General features: G+C 31.3%; 4 protein-coding genes across 4 annotated transcripts; 2 read left to right on the top strand and 2 right to left on the bottom strand.

The window, feature by feature from the left end:
• The first annotated feature begins 1,736 nt into the window (after positions 1-1,736).
• On the top strand, positions 1,737-3,052 carry Tsp_10902 (insulin/IGF/Relaxin family protein). Its single transcript, XM_003370245.1, has 2 exons — positions 1,737-1,953; positions 2,859-3,052. Exons 1-2 carry the CDS (start codon positions 1,737-1,739, stop codon positions 3,050-3,052), a joined length of 411 nt encoding a protein of 136 aa, XP_003370293.1.
• A 977-nt stretch (positions 3,053-4,029) lies between these two features.
• On the bottom strand, positions 4,030-6,785 carry Tsp_10901 (sodium:neurotransmitter symporter family protein). Its single transcript, XM_003370244.1, has 12 exons — positions 6,545-6,785; positions 6,205-6,354; positions 5,846-6,155; positions 5,661-5,793; positions 5,470-5,604; positions 5,311-5,414; positions 5,126-5,250; positions 4,951-5,063; positions 4,805-4,874; positions 4,418-4,626; positions 4,192-4,359; positions 4,030-4,134 (listed from the first exon to the last, which is right to left on the bottom strand). Exons 1-12 carry the CDS (start codon positions 6,783-6,785, stop codon positions 4,030-4,032), a joined length of 1,863 nt encoding a protein of 620 aa, XP_003370292.1.
• Positions 6,786-6,962: 177 nt separating this feature from the next.
• On the top strand, positions 6,963-7,541 carry Tsp_10900 (conserved hypothetical protein). The gene is made up of 2 exons (XM_003370243.1): positions 6,963-7,125; positions 7,486-7,541. Exons 1-2 carry the CDS (start codon positions 6,963-6,965, stop codon positions 7,539-7,541), a joined length of 219 nt encoding a protein of 72 aa, XP_003370291.1.
• Positions 7,542-12,833: 5,292 nt separating this feature from the next.
• On the bottom strand, positions 12,834-17,893 carry Tsp_10899 (putative trypsin). The gene is made up of 21 exons (XM_003370242.1): positions 17,881-17,893; positions 17,704-17,834; positions 17,551-17,651; positions 17,361-17,495; positions 16,941-17,119; positions 16,688-16,807; positions 16,514-16,627; positions 16,191-16,450; positions 15,910-16,116; positions 15,181-15,361; positions 14,980-15,124; positions 14,699-14,871; positions 14,478-14,618; positions 14,295-14,439; positions 14,111-14,227; positions 13,952-14,049; positions 13,690-13,888; positions 13,517-13,635; positions 13,252-13,413; positions 13,012-13,188; positions 12,834-12,955 (listed from the first exon to the last, which is right to left on the bottom strand). Exons 1-21 carry the CDS (start codon positions 17,891-17,893, stop codon positions 12,834-12,836), a joined length of 3,039 nt encoding a protein of 1,012 aa, XP_003370290.1.
• Between the last annotated feature and the right edge of the window lie 1,667 nt (positions 17,894-19,560).

Below are 19,560 nucleotides of genomic sequence, written 5' to 3'. Positions count from 1 at the left end.
CAACAACGACAACAGTAATAATGATAATAAATGTAATAAGTGATGCGCTTATAGTTGTAAAAAGTAAGCATGAATATTAAAAAATAGACAATTGTATTGTTCTTTTCAGTTTTACTCTGTAATTTCTTTCGTCAAGAATCAATTGACAATTTTACGCTTATTATCCTGATGTTAATAATTCATGTGGGTTGAAAGAAATATCATGACGTTGAACGTCTTATAAATTTACCTCAATTTAATTCCACACAAATACATTATTCTGCAATTTAAAACTGCATTATGGATGAATTAAATAAATTGCCGCCAATTACATCACTGGCAAATCTACCATGAAGGTGACGTTCGGCTGCAAATTTGATACTAAGTACCTAAGAAATAGTCTTCAAGCTTCGCTTCAAACATTCTAATTGCCATATTTGATTTGTATATTTCTGTTTTCAATTCGATAAATATTTCCGCCTTTTATCATTAAAAAATGATATTTCATCATCATTAATATGAATGAAATTGTTTAATGGCATTGCATTTTTAAAGATTTAAAGAAATTACTTCTTTTAATATGTGCATATATTTACGTACGCATTAGTTTAACCGTGATAACTTTAAATAACCTTCATTTTATAAAGGCTTTCATTTTCAACCATCAAGTTGTAGTAACAGGTGCTCGCTGTTCTGTTTAGATATATACACGTATTTGCATACGAAAGTTGACGGTTTCAAATTCTTCTTCTCACATTGAATGAACAATAGATCTTGTAGAAGAACTGTTGTTTTCTTCTGATTCTACAGATTTTGAATTTATCTGATCTCTTTTATCCTGTCCATTACTACAAATTCAAAAGTTTGCTTCTGAAGCAACAGCACTGCTTGCGCTACTACTGACAAAAACAGTACTGCAATAATTTTGATTAGAAACTGAAAAGCTTAGCATAGTAAGTAGGTTTTGCATTTTCATTTTAATACTTTAAGCAGTTTAAATGTTGCAAATGGTAAAGCAATGAATTTTTTAATTATTCGAATATTTAAATATGAATAATCAATCATTTATCAAATGAATATTGTTTTTCAGTGCATATCTTTTCTACAGCATATAACATTATGCAAGTTGTACTGTGCATTTTTTAAATCTTCTATTATAAATGATTAAATCAGATTATTTTCTGCTATTAAATACTTATTAGAGAAGAGAAAAATTGTTTTTTTTAAGTATTCTATATATTTAAACAATATTTTAATGTTCTAGACAACTCTCTCTTTTTGTAATAATGCTCAGTGCAGCTTCTATACACGTGCGCTTAATTTTTAATAAAAGTTAAAGAATTGCTGCATCGGCAAATATATATATTCGTTTCTGTTTTCAAAAATATTTCTTCTTTGAACTGTTTTCTCCTATTTACAGGAAACAGTTTATTTCATAAAGTTAAGCTGTTTGTGGTTTAAAATAAAAGTCACTGAAAACTTATACGCAACAACTAAATTTTTTGTAATATGCGCGTTTATAATGTTGTTTTCAAATAAATTTTATTCAAAATTACACTTGTTTTCAAAATATTTGTTCAAAATACCAAAACTGTTGCCTCTGAAATGTCTTATTATTTAACAAATGAGCAGAAAGCAGGAAATAGAAAGTGAATAAAAATGAAAACTTCCATTTAAGTGTGTAATGTAATATATTATCAATGCACAGTTTTAATAAATAATGCTAATGATTTATTTTTTAATTTCAGATTTGTCGAATGAATATGAAAAATATGAATAGGTCTGATGGCCGTTGTTGCTCAAATTTTAGCATAATAATCAAAACACTCTTGATCATGTCTCTGCTATTTCATCCTGGCTATACAATGACTGACAATATGAGATTATGCGGAGAAAATTTGGTGAAAATGATGAAAATCGTCTGCAATGACTGCTTCAACGGCCGTGGTCATCACGATATTGAAAAGCAAAAAAGTATGAAACTTCTGATTATTTTATTTTTATTAGATACAAACTTAAAAGTGATAATATTAAACTGCCATTTTTTGTGATAATTTTTTCTTATTACAACTGATTACTGTTAAAATAAATTCTACGTTTCCATTTAAAATTCTTAAAATAAGTTGCGTAAATTTAAAATTAAAATTGCAAAACTTTATTTTGGATAAAGTGAAATCGCGCAATTTTAAAATTAGAGTTGTTTTCCATGTATTGCAAAAGTTATGTTTAATGGACCCCTTACCTCTTCCTTGGCTTGCCAAATGCAGTGCTACTTAATTATCTTTTCTTTCATCGTGACTTTCCTTGCACAATTGTTGCTTTATGTTGTTGTTAACCGCGCAAACTGCTTGCTAATTATTTACAATATATGTTCTACAATTAATTAAGCCGTCGATAATGGTAATGATTTAATTTTCACTCTTTAGCAAATAATGGAAATAGAATAGACATTAAAAAATTCTTTTGCAGTTATTTAATAAAAATTTTCTTCAAAACGTGAATAATGAAAATTTGCATTGAGCTTGCAATTATCTGTAGCGCATGGAGTATTATTGAAGTGGTGGTGAAAACAAGATAAGATAAGAATTGCTCAAATGCAACAATGCTTATGTGCACTTATGAAGCACTGCAATGTTGATTTCAAAATATGCTACTGAGAGAGAGAGAGAGAGAGAGAGGATTTGCTTGTTTTTTTATTCAATACTTTATTATATACACATTCAAGTAAAAAATAGAATTAAGTCGAATTTGATCGCATCCGATGTATGAAAACAATTTAATTTTATGGAAGAATTGAATGCCTACCTCATTAAGGCAGAAAATTTAATGATGGATGCAAATTTTTAATTGCTGATAAAGTAAATTAATTTATATTTCAGAATCAGAGAATTTCGATGATGCCATTTATGGAAATGCGGTTGCAGACGATTGTTTGACGTCACTGGAAGAGACGGATTTCGGTCATAGAGGAGCGCACAGATTGAAAAGAGCTAGAAGAGGAATTGTTGAAGAATGCTGCATACGATCGTGTTCATACGCATACATGCGTTCATTTTGTTGCAATAACCAATGAATTTTCACATAGCATAAAAGTATGAAAATTTCTTTTTTCGTTTATTTCTATTAGAAATGTTGTCATATTATTCAAAGTATGAAAAATTTTATTACATTTGCATTCTTTCTTTATCGTTTATCAATAATTTTTATACCAATACAGCGCTGCACCTCTTGCTTAAAATATGATTGTAAAAATTCGTGTCATAATGACAAGGTGCTATAACTGTCTTTCAAATAATCCATGAATTTGTAAAGCAAAAGGGGCAAACTTTTGCTAAAATAAAACTGTAACAATCAATATGAAGATGCTTTGCACTAATGCGCAGTGAATCTTTACTTGTATTTTTTAAAGTTTATTTTTGATTTGGTAGTTGGTTTTCAGTTCAGTGTCCGTTTCATTTTGTAAACTCAATAATTCCTTATACGGTAGTGACTACTTTTAAGATTAATCTACTGACATTTAGATAGAGCAATTAATGTAGGAAAATTTATTAGTGTAATAAAAGAAAATATAAATTACAGTTAAAATAATTTAAACACATGTGTATGTTGAAATAATGCATAATTTAAGAAATCATTTCTATACAAAATGCCTGAAAATTTCGGTTCATTGTTGGAACGAATACGAAATGTTTAAAATCAGCAGAAGCGTACAATTTTCCTTTTTAATGCAAAAATGGCTGCGTCTTTTGATTTGTTTTTACTCATTAAAAAACTTTACAAGCATAAAATGGTAAATGAAAAGTTCTGTGAACAGCAAAATTAAAAGCCACTACAACTACTTGAAAATTCTGTCTGCATTTGCTATTGCGCAAAATTTCAAACATCTAGTGTTTTATAATATGTTATTTTCATTTGAAATGATAAATGAGTGAGCTTGCTTTTAAACGTTTGATAACAACAAGTATCATTGTCATAGTTAATCTAAAATATATTGTCATAATGTCCATCATCTATTTAATTGTCACCGCTTGAAATCTTCCAATTTCTTTTTCACTTTGCCGTGGTATCTGCTTCACTCATGGGAAGAGCATCGCAACAGTTGCTAAATCTCAGTGCAGCTATATCTACATCTGGAGAAACTAGGATTTTCATTTTCTAAATATTCGCACTATGTTAATTGCTGAAAAATGTAAACCAAAATGAAATTCTTACATGTCGGAATGAGCCCGGTGTGGCTATGTACAAATAGATAGCATAAACTGGTATGCATATCATAGAGGATATTGACATCAACCAGCCAATTACATGCGCCCAAGTAGGAAAGGTGTAATTTGGATATTTTGGTCCTTCATATTTTATTAAACTGAACAATGTAACGCCCTGAAATGGTCTATTAATGGATGTAATGTAATGTGGAAATGTTTTTGATTATAATTACGAAGCACACTGCTGGACATGAGAATCCCCAACAAAACTTCCACCACAGACTTGGGTAATAGCCAACCATATCTTTTAAATTTTCATACCATTTATTCAAACCTAAACTTGAACGAGTTTTTCTAAAAGCTAAGACAAATGGAGTACTCACCGTAACACCAGGATATAGCGATACATTCGAAGAACAAGAGCCACAAGAGAACCCAGCCACTTGCACCGTAAAAATCAAAAATTTTAAATACATACATTCCACCCTGTTGATCAACAAATTGTTTTTAACAAATAAGCGTTATTCAGCGCACTAGTCAAAGTTAACTTACTTCACAAGTCATGCTTAGTCCGATTAAGTAGGAAAGGAAACAAATGATAAATATAAAAATCTCTCTACCATATTTTCTGCGAAATATCCTTGGAAATTCGTCAATTAGAGCTGTAAAAAAGCCTTCCATTGTGCAAAACTAAAACAAACTTCCAGTATATTATCATTATTATTGTTGTGGTTATTATTTTCAATTAATTTTGTAGTTTAATAACCTGTGAATCAATTCCAATTAAAATGACCATAAGAAAAAACAGTGCAGACCAAACAGCAGCCCCAGGAAGTTTCAGAATACCAGATGGGTACGCTAGGAAAAGTAAACCAGGCCCTAAAATTGACAAAACATGATGAAAACAGTTTAAATATTTTTTCCAGAAAAAAAAAATTTACCAGACATTGCTACTTGATCGACGGGTTGGTTCTGTTCATACGCCATGTAACCGATGAAAGAAAACACTACAAATCCCGTAAAAAAACTTGTTGAGCTGTCCAGTATGCATATTAGAGCGGCTTGCCTGTTAAATTGATTGTGCTTGTAAAAAATGCTTCGAAATGAAACTTCACAGAAAACTCACTTTACTATTCCGTTGTGGTAATTGTTATAACTTCCCAATGCTACTATTGCTCCCAGTGCTAGTCCATATGTAAAGAATATTTGCGTGACCGCGTCTATCCATACCTGGAATTATATCACAGAGTTATTTTAAAGAAGTCCAAATTTAAGTTTAATTTACATTGGAATCGGAGAGTTTTGAAAAATCTGGAGCCAAATAAAAGTAAATGCCGTTTCCAGCTCCAGGAAGAGTCACACCTCGAAAAAATAGAACTAGCAGAATGACGTAGGGAAAAAGAGCTGTTACATAAAGTACCTGAAAATTATTTAAATTTAGAAACCAAAAAATTTAATCATTATTTCTATTTTTACTTTTCCAGTCCATTTAATTCCTTTGAAAATTGCAAAATAGCACAATGCCCATGCAACAAAAAGTGCGAGACTAAGTTGCCAAATTATTGATCCAGGTTCTTCAATTCCATTTGAAATATGAAGAACGTTTCTCCTAAAAGTGGTAAGTTAGATGATGTTGAATAATTTTTTAATCTTCTGATTACTCCCAAAATTCTCGAACAGCCTGTGTTGAATTTTCATTGCACAGCGTTAAATTTGCAGGCAGAAGAGATGAATTGAAATTTGAGATTTCATATTGGCTAAGATCGCTAGTATTGTAAAATGTTTTCAAAGTTTCATTCAATGATCGACAGCCATATTCAGGAACACATTTTTCAGTATTCCACCAATTATTGCAATCACCCCAAGGAACATTATAAAAAGAATAAAAAAAGTAAATAAGAGCCCAAGCCAGAACTACTATGTAATAAATATTCAGCCAAAATGCGCAAACGGTGGCGGCAATTCCGGCTCCTAAAAGCATTCAACATTTACAATAAAATTGTTCTTTCTTGATAATTACTTCCATGGTATACTTTACCTTTTAGTATCGGGCAAAGTTCCCACATCCCAAGGCCACCAATACTTAGCAATTGACCCCATGATGCTTCCAATACAAACATGGGTATGCCGCAAAACACCAATGATATGACGTATGGAATAAGGAACGCGCCTAAATAATCGAATGTAGTAATAATAATTTAAAAAATTAATCAATTGAAAAGATGAATTGTCTATTTATTTTATATAATGTTTACTTTTTAAATACTTAGTATGAGATTAATAAAGGCTATGTAAAAATTCATGCATTTAGATATTTTTTATGTTTTTATAACAAATAGTTTATGAAGTAACTGATTTACCTCCTCCATTTTGATAGCAAAGATAAGGAAAACGCCAAATATTTCCAAGTCCAACGGAATAGCCAATGCAAGAGAGAATAAATTCAAAAGTATTTGTCCACGTTTCTCTTGGTATAGTTTTAGAATTAGCTAATGACCATTTTTTGTTCAAAGTGACCAGTGATGAGTCCTTGTTGTCAGTGATGGACTTGCTTTCATCAAAAGGCTGTCGCTGTTCTTCAAAGTTTTCTGACAAGCCCATCTGAAATAAGAAATCTTTTTCTTAACATCAGTTTTTGAAAATTTTGTTCAAATTCATATTTTTCACGCAATAAGTAAACTTTTTAGTAAATATTTATTGAAGAAGTGCAAATGCAAACTGGGATTGTGAAAAACACTTTTGTTGTCTGTAAGCAGTTTGAATTTTCAGCTTTGAATCATGCATGCAGTAGACTGTGCATGCAGATGCAGGTTAACAGAAATGAGTGCAGGAGAAAGGAAAAAGAATAACAAACAAGGAATAGAAGATAAATTGAGACAGAAAGAAGAAAATGGAAGAAGTGAGATGGCCCATTTGGGAAGTAGCACCAATTTTGTCGATGGTACTTTCAGTAAAAGTATCCGAATTCTATTCAAATTGTTTACCATAATAATGGGGTTCTTTCAATACTTCATCAAGGAGACGACAATACTTTATCAGTAGATATGGGCGTTTCATATGGTCAATATACGCATTTATGATTCAAGTATTTCAAGTATTCTGCGTATTCCAGTAAAGAAATAATCTGCTTGTAAAGTATGTATAATTTCAAAAGCAGTAAGCAAAAATCCATATGTCATGAGTTGAGTGTACTGATTCAGTTTGAGTAAGAATGTGCAAACAGCGGACGCTCAATTAGCAAGCTTAGTGATTCATCTGCTTCACATTTTATTGAAACATTTGAAAATGATAATAATTTCAGGCATAAATAACACAGTACTATCATCTTTGCTGTTATCTTTTTTGAAATGCCGTTAATCAAATGTTTCATGTTTATTGACTTTTTTAGTGAAAAGTTTCAGATGCTGATAGCTGCAAACTTTAATTTCTTTTTTCAAAAATAACAAGAAATTTTAATTTAATCCTTTCAATTTTAACTCGGTTCAAAAATCAAATTTAAATAGGCAAATTTCATATTTGTACAGTACATTCGAATTGAATCCAATTTTTAAAGTTCCTAAACTAATTGACTTCTTTCTTTGCTTAAATAGTTTAATAAAGTATAATTTTTATTTTTTATTTGAACCACTGAATAAAATATTGTGCATTAAAAAATTAAAATGTTCTTCCATCCGTTATGCTTTCAGAGTTTGTTCAATAAAACTATTTTCATGCATTAAAATGAAATTGTATTTCAAATTTTACCACGCAAAATAATAATAATCAATTTAAATAATATAGAATTATGTTTTTATGTGAATTATAATGAAAATGTTTATTGGTAATTGCGTTTCTTTTCTTTGATTATGTAATAATCGTGAATCACGTAAAGCATCCGCTATTTTCTCAACCCCTTCCCCCTTTTCTCTTTCTTTCTCTGATCGTCCATATGATTTATTGATCTGCATATTTGAACTGGTCAATTTCTGCTGTTTGCATTTACAGACAGCAAAAGCAGTTAGAAGCGTGTTTATTCAAGTAATCTCTAACCAGTACGGATGTTCAGTTAGCGTTTCAGAGACTGCTTGAGGATTGGTAGCTCTAAGTTCAATAAAAAATACCGGCAATGCCAGTTGAGAAGCGTGAGGAATTAAGCGAGCAACCGAAAACCATATCATGTTGAGCCGGTTCACTTTTCCTGTTCGCAAGATTTCAAAGCGTAACAATGATAGTGAAACTGATATTCTAAGAAAACTTTTTTCCCAACAAGTAAACAAGTAAACAAACAAACAAACAAACAAACAAATGGAAATGCGCCTCTTGCTTATTATGCTCATGATGATGCAGAAACTTTTCAATACTTGCCTTCAAAAAAACTATCATCTATTTATTACATGAATTAAGTCAAATTCTTGCCATTTTATTTTTTTTTGTTTTGAAAAATAGTCTTCTAAAGCAACTAGCAAATTAGGAATGCATGGAAGCTTTACAATGTTTAAGATGCAAAAAAAAAGAAATTAATTGCACCCATTGTAGAAGTATATAAATTAGGAAAATAAAGCATAAATGGTGACAGAGCAAATTTATGAAATATGATGTAGATAGAGAAGATACAGCATGCAGCATGTGAACTTGTTCTCTGAACAACTTTTTAAATGTAACTTTTAACGATAACATACGTATTCGATAAATATTTTTTTAAAAAAAAGATGAATGAATGAATTTATAATAAAAATTAGTTATAAAAGTTCAGAATTTCAAAATTCTTCAGTTGAAAATATAATCAGCTGAAAGAAGAGTAAATAAAGGTATGGAAAACAATTGCACTTACAGTACATCGCAGGGCATGTGCAGAGAATGTAGATTTTCAATGAATATATTTTTCAACAAATAAAATTTTCGCACATTAAATGCATTTATTTTTAACAATTGGAAAATTTTTTCAAATTTGCCCAAATTGCTGGTTAAGGTCACCTGATTCATCAAACTACAGCCAATCAACCGCATTTGTGACCGCTGTGAAAGTTCAGGTGAGCAGCAATTATTCAGCTGTTCAATAGCAACCAAATTAAGCTAATAATACAATTGCAGTAGTTCAGCAGAGGAAATGAACTATAAAAATTAATGCTAATCTCTGTAAACAAAATACATTTGAATCTCATTTTAATTTAGTATTTTCGGTTTATTCTGTGAAAATTTAGAAGAAAGAAAATTTCAATTTTTAAAGATATTCATTTGATTGAATATCCATTCACAGCATTCAAATGCATAAGATAACTTGTTTAAATTATAAATTTTTTTATTCACAAAGTAAAATGATTGAAAAATTAATCAACATTGGTCTTATGAACGAAAATTCAGTTTGAAATGAACAAATTATATGCTAATATCTTTAATTGTACACCATATATTTTTAAAAGTGAAAATTTATTGATGACATTCCAGTTATATTTTCATAACGTTTACATTTTATTAACATTTCTATATTAGAAAGATAAATTTTTAATCTGGTACAGATTGTCAAACAATTGTCAGTTAATTCTTAAAATTATGATTAAGAAATAGCTATTGTAGGGTTGAATTTTACATCTAGAATGAATTCACTTTTAAAAATAGAGTATTTTTATTAAAGCAATAAGTAATAGATAGATTCATGTAATAAATTTGAATTGCACGGCAAACTTTACAGTAATGGATGAAATTTTATGAATAAGTTGGGTAAAAAAATGGCATGCTGATAAAAATGTTTGCATGGGTTAAATGTTTTTCATGTATAAGCTATTGTGCAGTTGTTGTGCATGATTGTGCATAGCATGCGCAAGAATGCAATCGACGGCTTTGTAACAGATATTCAACAGATCGCATTGTTTTGATGTGAAAAATATTACTTTAAAAATTTTACTTACTGAAATGATGTTATCAGTGATTTATTTGTTCAAGAGTGGCAAGAGAAGTGAAAAGAGGACTTTGATGCAAACACGCTATTATCCTACAATGACGTTTGATCTTTATATGCCTTATTCAATGGGAACCTCGAAGGTTGTCTAAAGCAAACTAGTTCATAAACTGAGTGCTGTTCAACCTGTTCTCTGACAGAACAGCAAGTCTAGATGAAAAGCAGAATTGAACTCCGAATGAGAGCAACATCAAAGAAACTGCTGATTGGGTATATGCTTGATGGTGATTGGCTTGATATCCATTCATCATTTGCTTTGCAACCAGAGGCTCCACTTTTTTTATTGAAAAACTGATAATTACAGCTGTAGTAATAATTTTTTTTTCATTACAAGCCTACTTAAGATAAATACATTTAAAGTGAATAGTATCACAAGAATGTGAGAAACAAAGCATTACAATAAACAAATTAAACTTGCACTAAAGTGTCCTTTGAAGCAAATGTTATTCGTTTAAGAACCCATCTGTGATCACTTTTCAGATCATAACACTTATTTCAGTTGGCTTGTTTAGTGTATGTCAACATGTTGAAGGGCACATGTTTATTACTATTTCATTGTTGCATGGAAAACTTTTCTCTTTACAATTTGCAAAGAACATGCCGAATGTTATTTCACTTATCGCAAGAATGAACAACAAGCAGTTGCTATTATATGAAAAAAAAGCATGTGCCTCTTATTGAGCATGCTTAAGCTGATTTTAATTATTCAATTGTGTTTTAACGAAATGCGTATAAAAATTGCATTAATTATTAATTCAGTGCTTCATATTTGATGTGATACAATATGAGACAATAATATGACTTGTGAAACTTTCATTTATTGGTGGTAGTAGTATCTACTTCACTTATTTTTCCGGTAGAAAATAAGATCAGTTTTTAATTTAAGCGGTAATTTTAAAAGTTAATAATAAGTAAAAATTAAATTCATCAACTGAAATATGGTATGTTATTTTTAGGCAATGTTTTTTCGAAAAAGATGTCTGAACGAAATTTATCTGAAATATCAATAAATATAAGCATTCGATTGAAAAATATCAAAACTGTAGTACATTTGTTGATTATCGAGAAATTATTGAAAATTTTCAAAGAAGAATAAAGAAGACATTAAAACACATTTTTATGAGTTGCATGATGTTGCAAAATGCTTTTGTAAAATGTGAAAAACATGATAGTTTGATTGCATTTTATTTGAATTTTATTTTTCACATAAAAATCAATGGTATCGTAAATGAAATGCATCGTAAAATGAAATTTATTATTTAAATTTATCTTTATTTGCTTATGAGGGAAAACTGCTTTGTATTAATTAATTTCTTATCCAAAATCCTTGTTTGATAAGTAGACGCATTGCATTCATAAGCAAATTTTCCATTTGCAAGTTCAACCTGTTGCAGACACGTTTGTGCAAATATCAGCTCTCTGGCATACTCGACATCGGTATGAATTTATGATGAAGATGAGAAGAAGCAGAAGCAGCCCTTGTCATTAAAGTCCTTAAAGGTAAATGAATATTGTATTTCTGTTCTTATGGGAAGTGTTCTGAAACTGTGTGAGCTCTGCTATCATTATTTTAAACATAAAATATTAATATATGTATTTTGCTTTATGTATTGGTTTTGTTTTGCGTAAAATTTGGAACAATGTACTGTAAGTTGAGCAACAATTTTCAATTTAAACTTCAACTGACCGAACAGCTTTCTCACAGTTGTAAGACAATTGTTATGTGCGGTGAAAAAAATATGTTGATAACAGATTAATTAATATCATAAATTTTGCGTTGGTAATTCTTTGTCAAAGTGCTGATTGCATCTGAACATCGCCGGAAAATGTCTTCGCTAAAGGTAGAACCAGTTTAAATAAGTTTTCAGCTTATCTTTTAGGTGACAAAAACATTAAATGAACATAAAATACTTGTTTTGCTAGACGATTAGCATTAATCGATTGTTGTGTTGTCTATTTAGATAATTCTCTTACTTGACACATGTCAAGTAGATTTCTTTACTCCATTGTCCGCTACTCCAAAGTGCATAAACGTAAATTCTGTCACAAATTTATATTATCAGTGCTATCTTTTTCCCCGTAGACTGTTTCCAATTTCAAAGAATTATGGCATGTTTTTGAATTTTATAAAAAATACAAAGTTTTCTTTTTAATTTAAGCTTTAAAACTTCCAAAATAATCTCAGCAAATATTTCATGATGAAAACACTATTCATTTATTGAAAGATTATTTTCCTGCTAATGCAATATGATAATTTTTTTATGTCACCTATCTAACGTGGCATTTTAAACTGAAATGATTAATTTCTGGTTTCTCGTTGTTGATAAAAGCGTTCGATGAACAAACAGTATGCATTTGAATGCTGTGAATGCTATGGCTACACCAACATTTGCATATTTTTCACTAACATCAATTTATAATATTTCAATATCAGAGAAAGCATTTTGCAATTAGATTATATGTAATTTGGAAACATTTTAAAATGTAAGCACTTTCAGAAAGGCTAAAAAATCCGGGCATTGAATTTGAAAATTGGGACCAATTTAATAGAGTAGTTTTGCTATATTTTTAAACATTTCACCAAGGCGTTTCATGTTCATTTCACTACGAGTTGTGTTTACTCTTTTATGTTAAATTAATATACAAAAATACATATCAAAATGATATCTGTTCAAAAGGAAAATACAACTTATGTAAATGGATAAAATAAACATTCAAGAATTTATTGTCTGTTTAATCCATGTCAAATAGTCTCTCACTCGAGTGTACACACCAGGGCGATATTCTTGCGCACAGCCATCACCCCAACTGATTACACCGAACAAATAATACTTGCCTGAAAATGTATAATAAAATTAGTACAAGTCATTTCAAATGAAAAATTTGATTTACCATCTGATAAGCATGCAAACGGTCCCCCTGAATCCCCCTTGCACGAGTCAACATGCCCTTGCAAATAACCAGCACAGAATGCTCGTTCGCTTAGCAAATTTCCATAAACTAATGGATCTGTACAAGTGTCAGGATTCATTATTGGCACTTCCGCAGCCTGTAGACGTCTTGGGTTTTCTGAAAATGTATACTGTGAGCGTAAAGTTGCAAAAAGATTTAAAAAAATCTGTGGAAAATTACGAGTCCCCATACTTCCCCAACCACTGATTACACATTTCATGCCAGCTGGGTAAGCGGCGTCAGCGTTGGGCAAGCAGATTGGCTGAACGTATTTGTTAAACAGAATGCCAGAATCATTTTTGGACTTCAGTTTTATAATAGCAATGTCATCTTTTAATATATCTAAAATGTTGAAAATGATTTGAAAATTTTTCCCTGAAAATTAGCAAAAATATGGCAAGCATGCTTAAAATTAGTGCTTAAACTTTTCGTTTTGAATATTTACTTTCATATCCAGGGACAAAAGATACGTATTCGATGCCAAACTTTTGCTCTGTTCCGTCATGAGCGTTTGTATCCCAATCTCCAACAACTACTGAATATAAACTCAAATCAGGCACATCTCTGAAAAGTATTTACATCAAAATTTATAAATTCAATAATATCTGATAAATTCACTCAAAACAGTGGGCTGCACTAATTAAGTGAAATGGTGTGATAATTGATGCACCACACAAATGACGAGTATTGTCCAATTTTATGGCCGCTGTCCACGGATAAGCACCATGTCTGACTTCAAAGCCACCAACAACACGAGCCAAATAGCCATGTCTTGGATCACGGGCTCGGAAGCTGACAAATGTGCGACCGCATTCCGCTAAATGAAATTAGCATTTTGCATCGTACATAATAAAATGGCAGTGAAAAATGTGTAATATACTTGAAGAAAGGATTTCTTTTGGTGCTACAGTGCTCAATGCACTCTCTTTGCAGTACAAACCCACATCTTCATCATGCGAACACTTGCTGTATCCCCATCTAAATGAAAAATTAAAAAAAGAAAATGATCATCTGGATTTTCGATTTTAATTTTTATTACCGCCTTATTCGGCAGCGGGTAAGTTCTTCTTCATCTCCTGAGCAGCCTGGATTTTGTAGCCAAATTGGCCCTGTACCGCTTCCATATTTTTGATACGGTTCAATAACTGGTACACCCCTAAATGTTAAATTTTTTAAATGATCATTTAAAAATTGCTCCATTGCTCCATTTGCATTCATATTACTGCTTCCCAAGCATACGACAAACAACGGCAGCATCATGAACAGTGAAATCTCGATTGCATACAGTGCCCCAAATTCCGTAAAATTTTACTTCTAACCGACCTCTGTCAATGGAACTTCCGTTGACTAGACGAACCTCTACAGGTGCTGAAAGTATTTTGCGTTTCGTAATATAGATGATGAACGGTTTTGTAATGAACTGTTGTTACATTTGCATTTCACTAAATCTTCATCTGAACCATCTCCACAATCATCCTCACCATCACAAATCCATTTGAAATCAATGCAGTGACTAGAGTTGCATCTGAATTTTTTTGGGAAACATTCTAAATACATTTTTCTTCATGAGCAATGTAAATGGAAAACTCCATAAATACTCAAGCAGTGGCAGTTGAAAATTAATTACCTCGTTCAATGACTGCACACTGAACCCCTGCGGCTTCATTGGGACCGCAGTCGTGTTTTCCCCAACCATTAAATGAGCATTCGTTCAAATATCGTTCCTTACCGGTACATTTAACATCATCCATCAGGTAATTTCTGTCATTGCTCATACCAATCCAGCTACGGAGTGCGTTTCTAAAATGATTATAATATATGTGCTTTCAATGCATAAAGCAGTTATCCAGTATGCAGTTCATAAACTGAAAGAATATTTATATTTAATTTAATTTAATTTAATTTTACGGATATCCAAGTTGACGGCAAAGCACTCGAGCTGCACTAATATTCCAACCATCGTCGCATATGGCAGCCCATTTTCCGCCTACAGAAACTTCAATTTTTCCTTCCCATGGTGGACCGCCACCAACTAATCGAACTTTAAATGCATCTGAAATTTACTACTGATTAAAAGAATAATTCCTCATCTCCACACCCAAAAAAGACCTTTTCTTTCTTCTTGATCTTTAGGTCTAATTCTTTCATAGTAGTCAGAACTATCAACATTGGTCAAATTGGCACCACCTGTTCTTGCTTGTTCACTGCTGAGTAAGCAGATTTTTTCACTTACATCATAGCTGAACGAATTGCAAATGAAATTTCGACTTTGCAAGCACTTTTTTCCGCACTAAAAGATATTTTAATTCAACATTTTGCAATGTAATTGACGTTTCTATTAAAATAAGCTCAGTAATGTTTAAATTATACATTCAATAATATGCTTTGTTACAAACAGTCATCATTCTTTAGAATAAAAGTAAGTAATTATATTCATAAATTGCCCGGTGCTTCCTATTATTTGCGATATTGCTTTATTATTTTTATTATTAAATTATTCATTTATTCATTTGCATAGAAGTGATCGCTAAAATTTTGAATAAATGAAAGCCGTGAACAATAGATGCTTTAAGAATAGTTGAAAAAAACTTACATTTTGAGAATTGGAGACAAATGACACAAATTCAGTAACGTGTTGGATTTGCTTGCCTCGGGTTTGGGTGAAATTTCTCAACCAGTTTGCTGAACAAAAATTGGTGCTAATTTATAAAGCATTACAATTGAAGTCTAGTTTGCAACATACGACAGTTTAGCTCGTCAGAACCATCAGGACAGTCCTTTTCATAATCGCACAAAAATTCTTTTGAGATGCAGCTGAAATGCGTTAGAATCAATCACCAGTGGTATAGTTCGTAAAGAATGGTACATTTTTGTGCCGGTACAAATTGTTTCATCTTTGTCACATTCCTCATGGGTTTGTACATCAAATACAACTTTCCCTTTACTGCACACTGGTATGTCACAATTTTGACGGACCTTGTCATCAACCATACACCATGGCTTTGAGGCTCCATTCGGATTGCGGCAGAAATTATGATTGCCAAGCTGTGAAGAAAAGATTCGAATTAAACTGATGAAATAGAATATTACTACAACAAAGCGGAAACCGCGTTACCTACTTGTTTGCTGCTTAAAGGAATATTTTTTAACTTGTAGTTGGTCCATGGCAAACATGGTAGACCATTTTCAGTGACATTTGCGTTTCCTGCATAAGTTTTACCATCGCCTACTATGCAATCAATGTGATATGCTGGAACTTGACAAACAAAAGGCAGCCGTTTTCGACAGTTCATTGCATCCCAAAAAAAATAGTCATTTCCAAATTTCCTTTGATTCCACATAGCAACGCAGTCTTGATTTCGGTGTATCTTTGTTCCTTCTGTTCAAAATAAAATTTACAAAAGCATGACTTTATCAAACCAATTATCGATGTAAGCAATACTGGGATCCCATTTTGAAAATGTAGACGAAGCGACAATTTCATTAGTTTGCCATTTCCAAGAACCTTCTTGCCTTCGTCCACCTATATACCATGGCTTTGGCCGTCGAATATTTTCTGAATATGCATGGTAATTGAAAATAGAGAGAAAAAAATTAACCAATTTACCAAATTTACCATTTAAAGTGCTAAGTACGTCTGAAACAAAATCATTTTCATCTTGACTCGTTATGACTGCCAAACTGCCTCCAATTTTTAAGCAGTGATCTTCAGCAATATCAAATGAATATTCAAGATCTCTGATAAAATGAAAACATTTCTCTTTGAATAGTATACCACCGGGAGAGCACCTAGAAGCTGTTTAACTAACTTTAGGCTGCGGTTGCTTCTGAAAATTGACAACAGCTCAGGAGAATTTTTCAAAGCTTACGGTAATTCAGTCGACAGCGCACAAATACAGCATGAGAAGGCATGCTGCATTTTCCGTTCGATGATCTACGGCAGTGAAAAATGTTTCTTTCTGAGCCTTCACACGCCAACCCGTTCAGACTGTAATGCGCAGATTCCATTGCATTGTAATAACTGAGAATAGAATAATCAACTGATCCCCTACAAAAGAGATACAATTTAATTCAAATAAGAATTAAAATAATTTCATTCTGTTTCAATTTTGTTCTTTTTCGTTCACAATTTGCTTGAATGATAATAAATAGCTTTGGATTAGATTTGCTTACCATAACCCCTTTCTTTTATTCATTTTCCTGTTTGATTTCATATGTACAGTATATATTGTTTTAAGTAAGCAGTTACAATCATTTTCAGCAATTTTAAACAATTCTCATTAAATTACCTCTCGAAACCTAGCTGTCGACATATAACCCGGGCTTCATTTGTAGAGAATTTATCAGGACATACGAGTCCCCATACGCCACCGAAGTTCACTTCTATTCTTCCTTCACCAAATTTTCTGTTCATTCCTCTCAGTCTAAATGTGAAAAATATTGTTCACCTTGTTTTCAATGCGAGCAATTTACACTCACCTCACCAACTGACCACTGCCTACGTGACGAGAGTTTCGAGCTTGAAGAGCTGGACTGGGGATTTCATTCACTTGCAATTTAATGAATTGTGACCATGCATGCTGAAAGTACATTTTAGACCGATGTCAGAAAAACAAATGCAAAATCAATTACCAACATCTGCATGCCAGCAATCAGAAGGAACAGAATTTGAGGTGCCTCCACTGCCCTCATGGCAAAAGCGAATTCTAGCCAACCTAAAATAATATCTTCCTTTGCCTGTATGCTGTGTAACAGTAGTTTTTCTTCAAAAATTATCTCAAAATTTTGTTATTAATTAAATTTTATTACTTAATCTTTGCATATCTAGTTATTTGAATTTTGTTTACTACTAAACAGATGTCAAAATACGAAATGCAGTCCAGTAGTTATATAAATTTTTGGCACGTTAGCTGAGCTTTAAACTGAATCATATTTGAACATATTTGGGCAAAGATTTTCCAGTAAATTTTTCAATCATACAGTTTTGTCAGCATAAGAACAGTAAAATTTACGTTCAGTAAAGCAGTAATATTTTTCTGAATAATAAAACGCACTTTTCTATTTTCAGAGTGAATTTTGAAATAAATCTTCAAAGTGATATTATTTAAATTCACGCACAATTTCATTTCAGTATTCTCATCAGTGTTGCTGTTTCCTCGAATTGTTGTTTTCAGTGTTGATGAACAAATTTTTCAAAAACAAAAAATTGAAAAAAAATGTAATTTTTGCAAATAGTAATGATTCTAAAATGATGGTACATGCTTTTCATTTTTGTATGTAAGGATTCCAATAAAAAGTGAAATATTTGATGAGATGTTAAAAATTGCCAAAAAACTCTGAAATGGTAAACAACACTAAAAAATTTTTTTATTTAAATTATCGAGAAAGGATAAATAGCTTTTTCAATAAAAAAAGAAGTTATTTCATTTCACTATATATTGCATTATTTTCATAAATTCTTTTTCTGTTTATTTCTTTCATGAAATTTGTGCTTTGATGAAAAAGAAAAATAGTTCAACCATTAAATCGTCTTTTTTTATATTTTTCAAAAAATATATGCCAAAATAACTCGTTTGCAAACGAGTTGCTTTGACACAGATTGTAATAATGTGAAAGAGATAAAAAGTTTTTTTGTAATTTTAAAGTAATTTCACTTGTCATTTTTACTTTTGCAATAAATTAGCAATTATTGTCATTTTGAAAATGATAAATTTTACTGCTGAACATGACAAATTTGACCATCGCGAATGGAAGTGATTGAGGACATGCACGCCTAGATGTTTAAAATAACATAACCCTGTATTGTACATACACATATATATATATGCATAGATACATACATAGAATGTTCTTTAAAATGTGAAGAAAAATGATAATGTTGTTTTTATGTAATTAATTAAAAGATAGTAGTAATAAAAAATATTAATTAAGAAAAAAACACTTACAGAAAAAAGATGATTAAAGTATTAATTTGCAGGTTAATCAATTCATACAGTGAGAATGTGTACACTTTCACCCTAGATGTTGTTCCGTTGAAATAGGGACAAGCCAAATTGTAAACATTCAAAAACAAAGCTTCAATTCTTCACGGATGTAGTAAGGGTGAAAAATGAATTTTTTAAGCTGATCTTTTTGAAATGAATGAACAACAGAGAATGAATAAATGAAAGAAGCGGTTGCTTGGCTGATATTAAGCAATCATTGTTCGGTGGACAAAGAAATGATGCATTGATTGCGTGAACAATGATTTTATTATATTATGGAAAAACGACAGCAGCAGCATCTTAGCCAAATGATATTGAAGAAAGTGGGTTGCCAACAACTAGTCGTCAATTCTATTTACAGGCTGGCTAGCCCGACTGCCCTTACTGTGCAAGTTGTTGCTTTTTCATGAAAGTTTTAATATTAAACCAACAAAAAATCAAACTCTACTATTATTGCAAATAATATTCATTTCATATAGTATCCTTTTGATGAGAAAGAAATAAT

This window comes from Trichinella spiralis (genome assembly GCF_000181795.1).
Source record: "Trichinella spiralis strain ISS 195 chromosome Unknown Scfld1085, whole genome shotgun sequence".
Taxonomy (NCBI): domain Eukaryota; kingdom Metazoa; phylum Nematoda; class Enoplea; order Trichinellida; family Trichinellidae; genus Trichinella; species Trichinella spiralis.
The sequence above is the reverse complement of the archived record's forward strand: the minus strand, read 5'-3'. Positions and strand labels throughout refer to the sequence as shown.

What these genes read in the sequence shown, in the direction of transcription:
- Tsp_10901 (XM_003370244.1), bottom strand. Translation starts at nt 6,785, where the DNA reads ATGGGCTTGTCAGAAAACTTTGAAGAACAGCGACAGCCTTTTGATGAA. An exon ending in TACCACAACGGAATAGTAAA is followed by an intron (nt 5,251 to 5,310) that starts GTGAGTTTTCTG and finishes TCAATTTAACAG; the next exon opens with GCAAGCCGCTCTAATATGCA. An exon ending in GATATTTCGCAGAAAATATG is followed by an intron (nt 4,627 to 4,804) that starts GTAGAGAGATTT and finishes TTACGGTGCAAG; the next exon opens with TGGCTGGGTTCTCTTGTGGC.
- Tsp_10902 (XM_003370245.1), top strand. Translation starts at nt 1,737, where the DNA reads ATGAATATGAAAAATATGAATAGGTCTGATGGCCGTTGTTGCTCAAAT. An exon ending in CGATATTGAAAAGCAAAAAA is followed by an intron (nt 1,954 to 2,858) that starts GTATGAAACTTC and finishes TTTATATTTCAG; the next exon opens with AATCAGAGAATTTCGATGAT.
- Tsp_10900 (XM_003370243.1), top strand. Translation starts at nt 6,963, where the DNA reads ATGCATGCAGTAGACTGTGCATGCAGATGCAGGTTAACAGAAATGAGT. An exon ending in TAGCACCAATTTTGTCGATG is followed by an intron (nt 7,126 to 7,485) that starts GTACTTTCAGTA and finishes TAATAATTTCAG; the next exon opens with GCATAAATAACACAGTACTA.
- Tsp_10899 (XM_003370242.1), bottom strand. An exon ending in TTCCTTTAAGCAGCAAACAA is followed by an intron (nt 16,117 to 16,190) that starts GTAGGTAACGCG and finishes TTTTCTTCACAG; the next exon opens with CTTGGCAATCATAATTTCTG. An exon ending in TTGGGGAAGTATGGGGACTC is followed by an intron (nt 13,189 to 13,251) that starts GTAATTTTCCAC and finishes ATACATTTTCAG; the next exon opens with AAAACCCAAGACGTCTACAG.